The sequence below is a fragment of the Quercus robur genome, chromosome 5 (genome assembly GCF_932294415.1).
Source record: "Quercus robur chromosome 5, dhQueRobu3.1, whole genome shotgun sequence".
In the NCBI taxonomy this organism is placed as follows: Eukaryota; Viridiplantae; Streptophyta; class Magnoliopsida; order Fagales; family Fagaceae; genus Quercus; species Quercus robur.
The window spans coordinates 42,562,340-42,578,124 of record NC_065538.1 but is presented as its reverse complement, the minus strand read 5'-3'; the positions used below and the strand labels follow the sequence as shown (position 1 = coordinate 42,578,124).

General features: G+C 32.9%; 1 protein-coding gene and 2 non-coding genes across 3 annotated transcripts; all 3 read left to right on the top strand.

Moving 5' to 3' along the window:
* The first annotated feature begins 1,947 nt into the window (after positions 1–1,947).
* TRNAT-AGU (transfer RNA threonine (anticodon AGU)) lies at positions 1,948–2,021 on the top strand. The gene has a single exon. It is a non-coding gene; the product is annotated as a tRNA-Thr (tRNA).
* A 250-nt stretch (positions 2,022–2,271) lies between these two features.
* Positions 2,272–2,345, top strand: TRNAT-AGU (transfer RNA threonine (anticodon AGU)). Its single transcript has one exon. It is a non-coding gene; the product is annotated as a tRNA-Thr (tRNA).
* An 11,138-nt stretch (positions 2,346–13,483) lies between these two features.
* On the top strand, positions 13,484–14,035 carry LOC126728200 (uncharacterized). The gene has a single exon (XM_050434064.1). The coding sequence runs from the start codon at positions 13,484–13,486 to the stop codon at positions 14,033–14,035; it is 552 nt and encodes a 183-aa protein (XP_050290021.1).
* The last annotated feature ends 1,750 nt before the right edge of the window (positions 14,036–15,785 follow it).

The following is a 15,785-nucleotide window of genomic DNA, read 5'->3' as shown; positions in this document are numbered from 1 at the left end:
AATATTTTTAGGAGTTCACTAGTGACGTGCACTAACTCAAGTAACTAGGTTTATTAAGGAGCCATATAACATGTCGGCTGGAATATTTAACGTGTCTTGCTTCCAACAGTCCTCCATCTCACACGCATCAAGTAATTATAGGTAATTATAGGGAAAAATCTTTAAAAATAAAAAAAAATAAAATAAAAAAAAGGAAATGACTTGTGCGCACAAAGTTGTGTAATAGTTTTTTAATTTACACACAACGTGGCAAGATATTGTCAAGCAACAACTCTTCATTGGTAAGATATTGTCCTCCTTCCTCAAGGTTTAAAAAGGTCTCTCGCCAATTAGAGTCTAAGCTAAGAGGTCATTTGATCTTTTGGGTCCCCACACTTTGAATCTTTGTAGATTATGGGTTGGAATATGTAATATGGAACTTATGTGCCTGGGGATTTATGTATCTATGTAATTATTGAGCTAATAGTAACTGGACGAAAAAAATTTCCTAACTGTTTTCTTAGTTAAGAAAACTGCACAGTTAAAGATTATTGATCAAAAAGATTATTAGGTATCAGGACTTTCTTAAATTGTATCATGCTGCACGACTTTTTCTGGTTGAATCCACGTCTACTTTGTATTTTGAATTAATTTCTATTGCAGCAGGAGAGACCAGAGGAATTAGAAAGGATTAAAAAAGCTGGTGGCCAGATTGTTTATCGAGATGGCTTACGAGTTCATGGAATCCTCAATATGTCTCGCTCACTAGGTAATCTTTTAAATGCAAAATCTTAAATGCATGTGATGAACTTGTCATCTTCTTGTTGTAATATATGATAAGGGTCACAGTAATGTGTCAGTTTAAGGAGGATAAGAATCTCGTGAAATTTTTATTCCTTAATGATTTTGTTTTTAAAAATTTATGGACAATTGAAGTCTGACTTTAGAAATTGAATGGGAGAATACTTTAGTTTGAACTGCTTGAGGTTGAGGATGATACTCACGCCCTCCAGGTTTACTATGAACTTTTTATGGACAATTGAAGTCTGACTTTACTATGAACTTTTTCTTTAAATGCAGTATTTCTCCATAAAAAGGGTAATGGGACCAGCAACGGAGATGGAGTCCTCTCTCAAAGAACATACCACATACCACACCTATAATTACAACCATTACTATGAAGCTAGGGATGAGAATTAGGAAGCATCATCTTTAGCACTACTAATAGAACATCTTAAACACAAAGAAATAATGTCACAAACAAAGGAACCCTGACCCAACAAGCTATTGCAGCAATCGAGCCTTCATCATCATCAACTGGTAATGTGAAGGGGGTGGACAATCTTGTCCGGCTGCTATTGTTGATCCTGGATTGCTCCCCCAAGCTAACAAGAATTATTATTCTCTTATCGACATGAAGACAAGAGCTTAACCAATACCAATGAGATTTCAAGCATTGATTATGTTGCTTGAAAATTTTCCCCATATGCATAACTGATTTTAAAGTGTATATATGGGAAAAGAACGATACATTCTTTGAATTTTTATTGTTTAGAACTTGAAAAGGTGGAGCAGAAAATTGGAAAAGAAAATCCATTTTATATACAAGCTGGTTTTGTGTTTCTGGTGATTAGATAAAATCGTTCCCTCCCTCGCAATACTAGAGAATAAAATTATGACTACAGTTTTTGCTTTTCCGAGAATGTATTTTCCTGGTTAGGGCATTATATTATCCTTTTTATTTATCAAAAAAGAAAAGGATTCTTTGTCAATTACCCTTCATTGGTTAAAAAATGAATCATTACTCTCACAATAACAACTTGACTCTTTTTTTATTTGATAAGTAAAAAGAATAGAAGGGGGCAACTAAAGTGTCTTCCCTACTTTTGCAGCATCCTACGAGAGGATTAGTTTTTGCTTCTTCGAGAATGTATTTTCTTGGTTAAGAAAAAGATTCATTGTTAAGAAGCTCTCGTAGCTCAGTTGGTTAGAGCACCCGTTTAGTAAGCGGGAGGTCTTGAGTTCAACTCTCAATGAGAGCATTATATTATCCTTTTTATTTATCAAAAGAGAAAAGGATTATTTGTTAATTACCCTTCATTGGTTAAAAAATGAATCATTACTCTCACAATAACAACTTGAATCTTTTTTCTTTTTTTTTTGATAAGTAAAAAGGATAGAAGGAGGCAACTAAAGTGTCTTCCCTACTTTAATAGCATCCTACGAGGGCATTGGTTTTTGCTTTTTCAAGAATGTATTTTCCTAGTTAAGAAAAAGATTCATTGTTAAGAAGCTCTCGTAGCTCAGTTGGTTAGAGCACCCGTTTAGTAAGCGGGAGGTCTTGAGTTCGACTCTCAATGAGAGCATTACATTATCTTTTTTATTTATCAAAAAAGAAAAGGATTCTTTGTCAATTACCCTTCATTGGTTAAAAAATGAATCATTACTCTCACAATAACAACTTGACTCTTTTTGTATTATTTGATAAGTAAAAAGGATAGAAGGGAGCAACCAAAGTGTCTTCCTTACTTTAGTAGCATCAGGGCATTAGTGTGCATTGAGTTAGGGGTGTGGGGTTTTTCCCAAAGACTTCTCATTACGAGATTCAAACTTGAGACCTTCACCCTCAAATCATTTGAAAGTAAGTCCATTGACCACAAAATCACCACCCTCAATGGTACACCGGTCTCTTTTAAAAAGAAAGTACTAAATGAATAATGAGAGTGGCATCTTGACCCACAAAGTATGACTTATTATAAGCAAACTGCAAAGCATAATTAAGTTGGTAAACAAATTTGAGTTTCCTTGTCAAATTTTGGAGGAGGGGGGGGGGGGGGGGGGAGTTGAGAAGTGCATCTATTATGAGATATGTATGTAATATTTTAATTAGATTTTCATTTTTCAAAAAAGAAAAGGATTCTTTGTCAATTACCCTTCATTGGTTAAAAAGTGAATCATTACTCTCACAATAACAACTTGACTCTTTTTATTTTTATTTTTTTTATTTGATAAGTAAAAAGGATAGAAGGGGGCAACTAAAGTGTCTTCCCTACTTTAGTAGCATCCTACGAGGGCATTAGTGTGCATTGAGTTGGGGGTGAGGGGGTTTTCCCAAAGACTTCTCATTGCGAGATTCGAACTTAAGACCTTCACCCTCAAATCATTTGAAAATAAGCCCATTGACCACTAAATCACCACCCTCAATGGTACACCTATCTCTTTTAAAAAGAAAGTACTAAATGAATAATGAGAGTGGCATCATGACCCATAAAGTATGACTTATTATAAGCAAACTGCAAAGCATAATTAAGTTGGTAAACAAGTATGAGTTTCCTTGTCCAATTTTGGAGTGGGGGGGGGGGGGGGGAGTGGAGAAATGCATCTATTATGAGATATGTATGTAATATTTTAATTAGATTTTTATTTTTCAAGAAGTGAATTGAAAGAAGGTTAGGTTAGGTATGTATTATATTAACTAGAATAACACTCATCATTTGAAAGGTCATTGGGTATTATACACTGAAGTGAGCATTTGGTCCAGTATAAGTGTGTAGCTACTTACAAAATGGTCTTTCCTTTGAACTCAACATCAAGTCTATTGAAACTAATTGAGAGTCCAAGTAAGATCCAAGAAAAAGATTTTTCTTTTATAAATGTCTTCATTCCTAGTATGATTTTCAATAAACACTATATTAGAGAGTTTTCTAATAGAATCAAGTCAAATGGAATTAGTAAATTATTATAAAAAAAATGAATGTAATACTTTTCATTCACACTATATTGGAGAGTTTTTTTTTTTTTTTTCAATAGAATCAAGTTGAATGGAATTAGTAAATCATAAAAGAATTGAATATAACACTTAGCATTCACATTAACCTTTTCAAAATTTAGCAAATAGCTAAAGACCACTTTTTTTTTTTTTTGGGCACTGTATTTCTATTATGTAGCATACTTTACATGTACGTACATCCAACAATTTTTTTTTCCTACTCCCATTTAAATATATATATATATATATATATATATATATATATATATATATATATATATATATATATATATATATTTTTTTTTTTTTTTTTTTTTTTTTTCTCTCCTAAAAATTTCTCCATCTTCATTCTCCTCTCTCTTAGCTCTCCTCTCTTCCTCCTTCATCAAAACCTTAGAGTAAACCCATCATCAATTGTTGGTGTAAACTCACACATGGCTAGAAACCACTAAAGCAATTGACCCCATATCCCGAACCTATCATTGCCACCAAAACCACCGAAGCCACCAAATTATCCAAATCAAAACCTATAATCAAAGCCTCCCAAATCATTTCCAAAACTGCCAAATAAACCCAAGCCAATCACCACAGATCAAGATGTTGACCCATTATGCAACCCGAGGACCTCAACTCCAAGCCATTGATAGCAATGCAAAGTGATTACAAGACTCGAGGGTTTAAGGTTTTGGAGAGCTTGTAGGGAGATGGATTTCGGTATTAATGAAACTAGCTTAGAACTCATGCTTATGCACGGGCACAATACACACACACATTATATACTTATATAAGTTTTTATCTAATAAGTAACGAACTATTTATAGTATTATGTAAGAGGTTAATAAATTTAAATTATTTTCAGTTAGATAACAAATATCATCCTCCAATTTGTGGTTGGAGCCAAACCTTTTTCTATTTTTTCAAGAAAATATGTTTGGTATTTATCAAAATGCGGTTGTCTTAAATATTTTTAAAAACAAAAGCATAACATACCCATCATTCAAAAGAGATCCAATATTCCTATAATAAAGAAAGAATTTGGCAAATTTGGATATATGGGAGAATCACTAATTGGATAGAGAAAATATATGACGCATTAGATACAAGTGTGGGGTCCACCTTCGCGTGAGAGGGTAGATACATTTATTCGATGCATGTAATACCACCTCATTTCGATGGGTAAACTAATAGGTTTGGCAAGCTTAGAGTGTGAGACTGTGACAAAAGAGCTCACATGTGGCGAAAGTAGGATTTGAGTACAATCAAACTGAGTTTTACTCAATTAGCTAGCTAAATTATGTCATCTCACATAAGCACAGAGGATATAGGCTTATATCATCTTGGGTTGTTGTACTCTAAATGGGCTTATACATGAAAAGGAACTAGAGCACTAAATGGGCTATCTTTAGAGTCCAAACATGAACTGAAAAAATAATAGTTGTTGTTATGCTTGGTTCAACTGAAAATATTTTTTGATCGTTAAATATTTTCAAGTGTTTAGCTATATTCTTGAAAATGGTATGGAAAACCTGTAGTTGGCAAAGATCAATGGTGAATGACGGCCAATGGTGGGGGCAACAAGTGGCTAGTGGTAGTCGGTGAACCACTTTGGCAATGGCAATGGTGGTTGTAATTTGTAAACCGAGGATGTTATTGTGGTAGTTAGGTATAATGAGGGGTGGAGGGTCGGTTGATAAGTTTTGGGTGAGGTGGAAAATGATTTATGGAAAATGAAAGCGTAAACCAATTTCCGCCACAAGTGCCTTTGTTTTTTGGTCAATCGGAAGAAAATTTTGGTTGAGCAATATTTTCAATCATCACAAACACTCACATATGAGGAAATTTTTTTTCATCAAACCATACACAGTTGTGTAAATGACAAATGTTTCCAGTTGACAGGCCAAAAAAATGGAATATATATAGAGGAATAAATATATTGTTATATAATTACCACTTACCAAATTACCGTTAGATTAAGTGTCAGAACTTGGGCTTGCAGGATGGTTGGATCACCACTTCTACATTTTTAATGGGAATGTATCTCTCAATTAGTAGTGATTTTTTTTTCATGCCATGATGACCTAAATCTACATCATATGATAAAATAAATAAATAATAATTTATAATATTTGAACTATTATGGAAACACCTAGAGTGTTAACAATTAAATTTATATGAGTTAAATGATGCAAATAAAGAAGTGAGTCGCTTTGGGATGATTGCAAATTAGGTGCATTAATACAAGACTATTTTGGATATACACCATTATAAGTTTCTTTAAAAAAATTTATCCTCTCTCCCCGTGTATGTATTAAAAATACTTAGTATTCTAAAAAAAAAAAGTGCATCAATACAGAAATTCCAATTATTAATCCCATTTGGCATGATACCATTTAGGTTAGCCACAATAAATTCGAAATTACTCATCTCATAATTCATGTCAAGATAGTTTGACTTTGGCACAAACACTAAACATGGGAAAATTATTGTACACTCCGGGAGTACCATAAATGCATACTTCCCACTCTCATATGAATTGTGGATCCTACTATAAATTTAATTAGTGGGACTCACAATTTCATGAGAATGAGGAGTATGCATTTATAGTACTCTTAGAGTGTTATATAATTACCCTAAACATGGTATTGTGTCTTAATTGTATTGATGAGTTGTAATTTTAGCATTTTTCGAAAATTCAATTAGATTTCAAATTGGAATTTAATTAGAGTTTAATTTTGCCTCATGTGTCTCATCTAATCTAAGCTTTTAAATTTTTGTGCAAAGTGAATTAATTTAATGTAAAAATTAGATTTCAATTAGAGTTTAATTTTGTGTCACATGTCTTATCTAATTTAATTTTTTTTTTAATTTTTGTGCCAAATAAATTAATTTAGTGTAGAAAACGAGGACTCCAATATATACATACATACATACATATATATATATATATATTAATAGCCAAAATTAAGAGAAAATTCTATTAGATTTCAAATTGGAATTCAATTAGAGTCTAATTTTATGTCATGTGTTTTATCTAATCTAAGCTTTTAAATTTTTGTGCCAAGTAATTTAGTGTAAAAATTGAATTTCAATTAAAGTTTAATTTTGCCCCACATGTCTTATTTAATTTATTTATTTTTAATTTTTGTACCAAGTGAGTTAAATCAATGTAGAAAATCAGGAGTCCAATATAAATAAACTTAGGTAATATATATATATATATATATATATATATATATATATATATATATATGTATGTATGTATGTATGTATGTATATATGTATGTATATTTTAAAACCAAAGCTTAGAGCAAATTTGAATAGAATCAAAATTAGATTTTGTTTTTATTAGCTTTCATATAAATTCAATTTTTTAGATTTTTTCTATTATTTTTTTTCTCCTGAACTAATGAGTATATATATTTTTTTATTGTTTCTATTTAAATATTTTGTATGTGAAGATCTTGAACATAACAAACTGTAATTTAGCTAAATGATTCCATGCACCTATGCCCCTATTCAATTTAGGAGATACTATTGAACCAATTTATTCTTTTATTTTTTATTGAATTTAGTAGAATTTCACGGACAATGATAGTGAGTTAATATTGTATATGTAGTGTCTAATAGTGATTTTCACAATTATATACATAATAACAATATAATAAGAAACTTGGCATAACCAATATTATTAAAATTGCAAGGAAAAAATCATTTTAGTAACTCCAAATGTTCTGATCAAACTAATGTCTTATATATTTAATAATTCAAACTAATATCAATAGTATCATTACAATTCATAATTCTTGTGCGTAAGCACGTTTACATACTAGTATATTATAAAAGTTGGATTCTAAAACTAATGGATACATAAAATAATGACACATGTACCTTTACTAAAGCACATAAACTTAACACGTAACGAAATCCTCAATAAATGTAGAGTGATATGGACTAATACTCCCTCTATCCCAGTTTGTTTGTCCTCTATTCCATTTTAGGATATCCCAAAATATTATCCTATTTCTAAAAATAAAAGTTATTAATTTACTAATATTCCTAGTATACCCCTAATTTATTTTCAAAACTATTTGAAAAGAAAACTAACAAATATTTAAAAAATCAATCTAATTGGAGCACATTTTTAGTTGCCTCATTAAGAATAACTCTTTTTTTTTAAATGCTGATAAATTTATTTAAGAGTAGTTTTGTAAACTTATATATTTTTATAAGGTAGACAAGATAATAAATGATGTTCTCTTAAAAATTTTGATTTTTCAAACAGGACAAACAAATTGAGATGGAGGGAGTAATAGTTTGCGGCAAGTTTTCAATCTGTTTAAGTGATATACATCAACCAATTATGCCACATGTCATGTTATTCAATGGCACAATAATTTTAGAGACTTAATGACTAATAATTAAAAAGGAATAAAATACTCGTAAAGATATTTTATTACAAATGAATCCGAATGACCATTCATTTATTATTAAATCCTTTCATTTTCTTTTTTATATATATAAAATCAAAATTTACCACTTTACATATAATTCTCTGCTCACAAATAATACATATACAATTTAATCAAAATTTTACAAATGGTTCTATAAATCTTCTTGGCCTAGTAATATATTTTGTGAAAAGAGCAGGCGTGAATTTAAGCAAAGAGTCAAGACTCAAGAATCTAGTCGAAATGTTACATGCCTATTACATTTTCATTGTATATTGAGTTCTAGTTTGAAGTACAATGGAAAAGCAAATACAGATCCCATGGGTCAAAATTTAATTCAGTTTTGCCCTCTCTCCTTCAACCAAGATTTGCCATTTCAATTTGGGAAGTAGATCTAGCGAAAGATCCTATCTTGTCCCATAAGGGCAATTAGTAAAGTTGAAGTTCATGAGTAGCAAAAAAAGCACTTGAATGACCTTAGGTTATTATTCCCCTAAGTCTGTGTTATGTACTGTTGAAATTAAATTAATGCTACCAAGCTAAGTTCAAGAAACAAACAACAAAAAATTCAATATATTTGTATTTCATGCATTCTAAAGAATCTAAACTACCATCTGAAATTGCGGTTTTAAGGGAATGGGATCATTTGTTCTCAGGATGACCAATTGACCATAAAAGCCGGTTTTTATTATTATTTTTTTATTATATAAAAAAGCTGCTAATTCATGAAAAGAAAAGAAAAGAAAATTTCAGAAAGTGTACTAATAGACCACCTTGTACCCCATCTATCTATGTTGCAGCCACTTGATTTAGGAAAATTAGAAGAGAATTATGATGAATCAAATAATTATGTTAGGACCATCAAAAATTGCATAATTTTGTGCCATAATTCACCTTGTGGCGAGTTGTGATTGGTGAAGGTGTGTCTGTGGGCCATGTGGGGACATACCTTAAACATAGCTTTTTTTTTTTTTTTTTTTTTTTTTTTTTTTTTTTTGAGAAACAATGAAAACAGAGCTTGACTGGACTTATAGCCTAGCCTATCTCAATCAGGAAAATATTCTCCGTAAGTGTAACGCTGATGCACGTCACAAATATCCAGTGTCTTCTCAAGTTTAACCACCAAAAAGAAGAGTAGATGGGCCGACCAAAGTTAAACCCATTTAGAAAAATTTTCCAACTCCTTTTATGCACTTAAAATCCTCACTTCAAAATAAATAAATAATATACATCCCTTAAGGAAAAAAAATACTTTTTTTTGGGTAAAGAATTATGAACTCCTTCCTCTCAAAATATTTTTTTTTTAAAAGTGTAAAAAATTTTAAATTCTAATACTCAAGAAGACCACACTTTAAGAAAGCCAAAAATTATCTAAGAAAATTAATATTTTTTTCCCAGAATTTTGGCCCCTAAAAATTATGAGCCCCTTGCCCCCCTTCCTCTCAAAGAAACAAAAAATGTGTCGAATTTTTCAAATTCTAATATTCAAGAGGTTCACACTTTAAAAAAAAAAAAAATCCCCAATAATCTCATTAATGAGAACAAAGCCATATAAGTATATTATAGAGAAAATATAAACGTCTTATTTTAATTCATTCTTGTAGTATTAAAATCAAGCCTTTGAAATTCTCAATTTTGTGTCACAATTTCCTATCAATTGAGCTTAGCTTTATAGAATCGTAAATGAAAGAATGAAATCTAATAAAAAATCATAAAGTTAAGAAATTACTTATAAAAAAACAGGAATATAAAATTAAGAACTTCAATTGTTCAAACACATTGAATCAAGAATCTTCGCATGATTTTCGTTCATATAAGTATAATATTTTTCATTAACACTTTTTAAGCAAACACAAATATATTAAAATCTGGGCCCCCAAAACAAGAATTTCTGACTAATTGGTTTGATCCAACTCTTTTTTCTAGAGATGTTGGACAACGGCTAAGAGGATCAAAGGTTTTTTTCTTTCTTTCTTTAGAAGAAGAATGAATGAGGCCCAGATATTGGTCAAGTACTGTAAAAATTGGAGGTAAGATATTGGAGGAAATTAAACTCATTGGGCAGAAGAATAAATTAAGCCGATGAATTTAATATCCTCCAATTCTCACTTACAACTTATACACTATATACATAAGCTCTGAATGTTTGTGTAATTTGACTGGAGGTAAGATATTGGAGGAAACTAAACCCAATATGATAAACTATGCCAATGGGATTAATTTCATCCAATTCTCACATACAGCTTGTGCACTGCCACTATTCTATTACTTCCAAATTCCAATCACTCTGAAAATTTATTCCAACTCTTCTGGGCTCTGCTGTTTATAACAATAAGAAACACACAATTCACATGATATCAAACAAATCTTCACCAATGGAAAAGTGGGGATGGAAAAAATATTGTGACACTTTTGCCGTTGGTTATTTACTAGAACAATGCCCTCCTTGTTGGCCAGATAACAACAGTTTGTTGCGATTTGAGCAGCATTTGTCCTCTACATTGCATGAGTTGAGTTTAAAGTTTAAAGGAGAGAGAATAAACAATTGATGATTAAAAATTAGTACATGAAAAAAAGTCTAATTGGCTAATTGTGCAAGATCGAAATTTTTGTTAAGACTAAAGATTATTATATGATTAAAATAGTTTAAAATAAACAATGAAATTTTTAAATTTTCCCAAACATTTAGTAATATTCAAAAATGTTAATGCAGTTATATTTTGGTGCGAAATTCTTTTCGTTAATATCTATTTACTATATGGGAAACCCTAAACCCTAAATTGTGTGGATTTAATTGAATTATATTATTGTTTCAAAGTATGTTGTATGAGTCTGTGTTAAGTTTTACATAGTGTGCTTACTGGATGTGGAGGGCAAAGGATGATTCGACCAGGTCTAGAAATTTTGAGGAGGTGGATTGTTTAAAAAGGGAGTTGAATGTTCTATATGATAAGAAAGAGAAGATGTGGCAGCAGCGGGCTAGGGTTTCATGGTTGCAACATGGCGATTGCAATACAAAATTTTTCCATGGTACAGCAACCCAAAGGAAGAGAAAAAATTTCATTAAGGGGGTGCATGATGGGAATGGGGTGTGGCAAGAAGGGGATGAGGTAGTTTCGGCCATGCTAGTGGACTTCTATTCTCACCTCTTCTCTTCTTCTAACCCTCATGATTTGGATCGAATTTTGAGTGGGGTTCAGCCTGTGGTATCTGATGAAATGAGAGCAAATCTTGATAAGCCTTTTTCTAGTGAGGAGGTCGGTCAGGCAATCAGGGAGATGGCCCCGCTAAAAGCTCCAGGACCGGATGGTATGCCACCTCTTTTCTTTCAAACCTATTGGACTAAAGTAAGTATGGATGTTACTCAGGCTGTGCTATCTTGTTTAAATTATGGGTCTATTCTCAAATCTATAAATCATACTTTTATTGATTTGATCCCAAAAGTTAACAATCCTGAAAGAGTATCTGATTTTAGACCTATTAGCCTCTGTAATGTTATTTATAAGATTATTAGTAAGGTGATTGCTAACCGGAGCAAATCCTCCTCAAATTGGGTTTTCAGGAGTCATGGGTGGCTTTGATAATGGAATGTGTTACCACAGTGTCTTATTCTATAATGGTGAATGGTGAACCAAAGGGTCTGATCAAACCTTCCAGAGGATTGCGTCAAGGGGATCCCTTTTCTCCTTATTTGTTCTTTTTTTGTGCGGAGGGGCTGAATGCTCTTCTGAGACAAGCAACGGTAAATGGTGATATCCACGGGTTCTCTTTGTGTTGAAATGGGCCTAAACTTACCCATCTATTTTTTGCAGATGATTGCTTGATTTTTTATAGGTCTACCTTGGAGGAATGTGCTAAAATCCAAGAGTTGCTTGCTGTGTATGAGGCTGTTTCGGGTCAGATGATTAACAGGGAGAAAACAACCTTATTTTTTAGCAAGAACACAGATGCACAAGCTCAAGAGGCTATTAAAGTGGCACTTAATGTTCCAGCCATCCAGCATTATGAGAAGTACTTGGGGCTACCATCTTTTGTTGGTAGAAATAAAAGGGCCTGTTTTACGCAGATTAAAGAAAGGATCTGGGCTAAAATGCAAGGTTGGAAGGAAAAGCTTCTGTCTCAAGCTGGTAAGGAAGTGATGATCAAGGCGGTGGTTCAATCTATACCGGCCTACTCTATGGGTGTCTTCAAGCTTCCGGTTGGTCTATGTAAAGGTATTGAAGCAATGATTCGTAAGTTTTGGTGGGTTAGTGGTGACTCGAAGAAAATCCATTGGGTAAAGTGGAGTTCTCTTTGCTCCTTAAAATCAATTGGAGGGATGGGGTTTCGGGATCTTTAGAAGTTTAATAATGCAATGTTAGCAAAACAAGTGTGGCGACTTATTCACCAAAAGGAGACCCTTCTTTTTAAAGTATTTAGTGCAAAATATTTTCGAAATGGCTGTGTTCTTGATGCTCCTATTTCACCAAAATGTTCCTATGCATGGAGGAGTATTTTGCAAGCTCGTGATGTAATAAATAAAGGAGCAATTTGGCGAGTTGGGAATGGGGAATTGATTGATATTTGGAGACATAGGTGGCTATCTGACCTGCACCACAGCAAAATTATTTCTCCTCGAGCCAATACCTCTGTAAATCAAGTTAGTGAGCTTTTTGTTCCCCACACAACAACCTGGGACCCGGGTAAATTGGCCCTTTGTTTTTTGCCTTGGGAAGCTGAGATAGTTAGCCAGATTCAGGTCTGTACGGTTGGGGAGGAGGATGTGCTCATTTGGCCGTTGATGGTAGATGGTGAATATAGTGTTCGGAGTGCCTATCACTTTCTTGTTGCTGTCGAGGACTGTCTTGCGCCTAGCTCATCCTCGTTGGCTCATGATCATGCTATGTGGAAGAAGATTTGGAAGATGAAGGTGCCTAATAAAATCCGGCACTTTATCTGGCGTGCTGCAAAGGACTCGCTTCCTACAAAGGGGAATTTAAAGGCTCAGCATGTACTTGTGGATGATGTCTGTGAGGGGTGTGGGGATTACTCGGAGTCGACATTGCATTTCTTGTGGCTTTGTGATCAAGCTCGGGCTGTTTTGATGTCAGGTCCGGAGTTCCAATTTCTAATTCGGAAATGATGTAGGTCATTTGTTGAACTTTTAGAGCATCTGTTCAATGAAGGGACGAGCTTACAGGTGGCTGTGTTTGCCACAATTTACTGGTGTTTGTGGGAGCGGAGAAATCGAATTAAAGTGCGACAAACCTCATGGCAGATTCACAAGATTGAAGACCGTGCGAGAATGATGGTCCGTGAATTCTGGGATGCCAATGATCAGGAGCAGCAACAGTCTGTGCGTCGTCCTTTAGCTCGTTGGTCACCTCCACTTGCTGGCACCTACAAAGCTAATTTTGATGCTGCGTTATTTGAAGAGCTGCACTGTGCAGGACTTGGCGTCGTGTATCGAGATCATTTAGGCCAAGTTATTGCTGCCTTAAGTCAAAGGATTAGTCTACCCAGTACAGTGGAGATGGCTGAAGCCTTGGCTGCCAGACGAGCTATGGAGTTTGCCAGAGAACTAATCCTTTTTGATGTCATATTGGAGGGTGATTGCCTGCGGGTTGTGAGAGCTTTAAATGCTTCTGGTGGGTGCAATACTTTGTATGGCCATGTAGTCAATGAAACTAAGAGGTTAGGGGCAGCATTGAGGCACTGTAGTTACCAGCATGTTGGTCGGGATGGGAATAAATTAGCTCATTCTTTAGCTAGGAGAGCAGTTTCAACTGCAGATATTGATGTTTGGGTAGAAGATCTACCTGGGGATTTGGACGCTGTGTTCCAATCCGATTTGTCTTAATTTGTTTTCTATCTTTAATAAAACTACGCTTACATTCTTCTCCAAAAAAAAAAAAAAAAAAAAAAAACATAGTGTGCTTACTAGAAAAATCTTGAATTTATAAGTGATTACAAGAAATTTCAATTATGACTTCTTTTTTTTTTAAGAAAAGCCCAAATTGCAACTTGGCTAGTTATTTAGGAGGTAAGTGGCTAAATTCAAATGTGACTAGTATAAACCATATCATCAAGAATTTTAAATTCATTACAGAAGAAAAATATTTAATTAATCCTTATATTCATTTAGATTTTGTTTTTGTTTATTAGTTATGATGACCGCTGGGATTCTCAAACAAATTCAACCGTTTCAACATTGCTAATTTATTTCTAGATCAAGCCTTTTCAATACCCAACTATTCATAAATTTCAAATTCGAGGGGTGCGCTTCAACATTGCTAATTTATTTGGGTTTGGCTTACCTTCAATACTTTTTTAACTATACATGTTCTTTTGTTTTAAATATACAATGCCAAATGATAGTGAGTTTTAATCGCCACATTTTATTTAGTTAGTAAGTGATATGACAGTCTCTCATTAAAACAAAAGGAGATTTCAGTTAAAAAAATACTAAAAGTAAGCCAAACCCAATTTATTTCTAGATCAAGCCTTTTCAATACCCAACTATTCATAAATTTCAAATTCCAATATCTAGGGGTGTTCGTAGTGTAATGCGGTGTGATTTTGGATCATTTTTAGCATCACACTTTACGGTGTGGTTTTGCCAAAACCATAATTGTACCACACCTCATTTTTGTGGTCACATGTGTAATGTGGTGCGATTTAAAATTTAGCCAAAACCATAACTGCAACACATCTCAGTTTGCAGTTACATGTGCAGTGCGGGGTATAAGATGCAGTTTGAAGTTTGTACATTTTTCAAATTTTGGTCTTTTCCTACCCAGCCTAAAGTTGATTTTTTCCTTTTGTTTTAGGCCAAGTTTTAAACTATTGAGCTAGTTTTTCTTTATTTTGGGCTGGCTTTTCTAATCAATACTTGTTAGGGTTATTAAACTTTTTTTTTTTTTAAACTAGGGTTATTAAACTATTAATAATATATTTAATATTTAAAAAAATAAACATATTAATATATAGCAAGGGTGTGGTATGGTGCGGTTTGTGTGGTTTTTTTTATTATAAAACTGCAAACTGCACTTCACTATGCGGTGCGAGGCACTGTTAATTGCGGTGCAGTGCGGTTATGCCATTTTGTTGGTGGTTTTGATACAATTTTTGTGGTTTGTGTGGTTTTGCGGTTTAGTGAACACCCATCTATTGTTTGCTCTTTTCTTTTTCCCATTGTTTTTACCTTTTTTATGTACTTTTTAAATTTATGCAATAAGGAGAAGGAGGAAAATATGGAGACGATGATATAGATAAAATTAGTTTAGCTCATTCTTTTCAAATATTTGGAATTTTTTTTTATAGTTACTTATTAAGTTTTTATTGTTCTTGATCTGTTGCAATATAATATTTGTATGTTTTTTTTTTTTTATTCTAAGGATTTATACTAACTTCTTATTGATGATTTTTTTTCAAGGATTTGTCTTTCATTTATAGATTTTAATATGATTTTTGTAATTTGATTTTGATCCAAGGAGATTTATACATTGGCATTTGTGGTCATGGCACAAATGAAATGGTGTTGAGCTTAAACTACTAATTAAGGTAAAACTCATCCATGTTCTTCATTTTTCTTCTTCATTTTTTGTCTT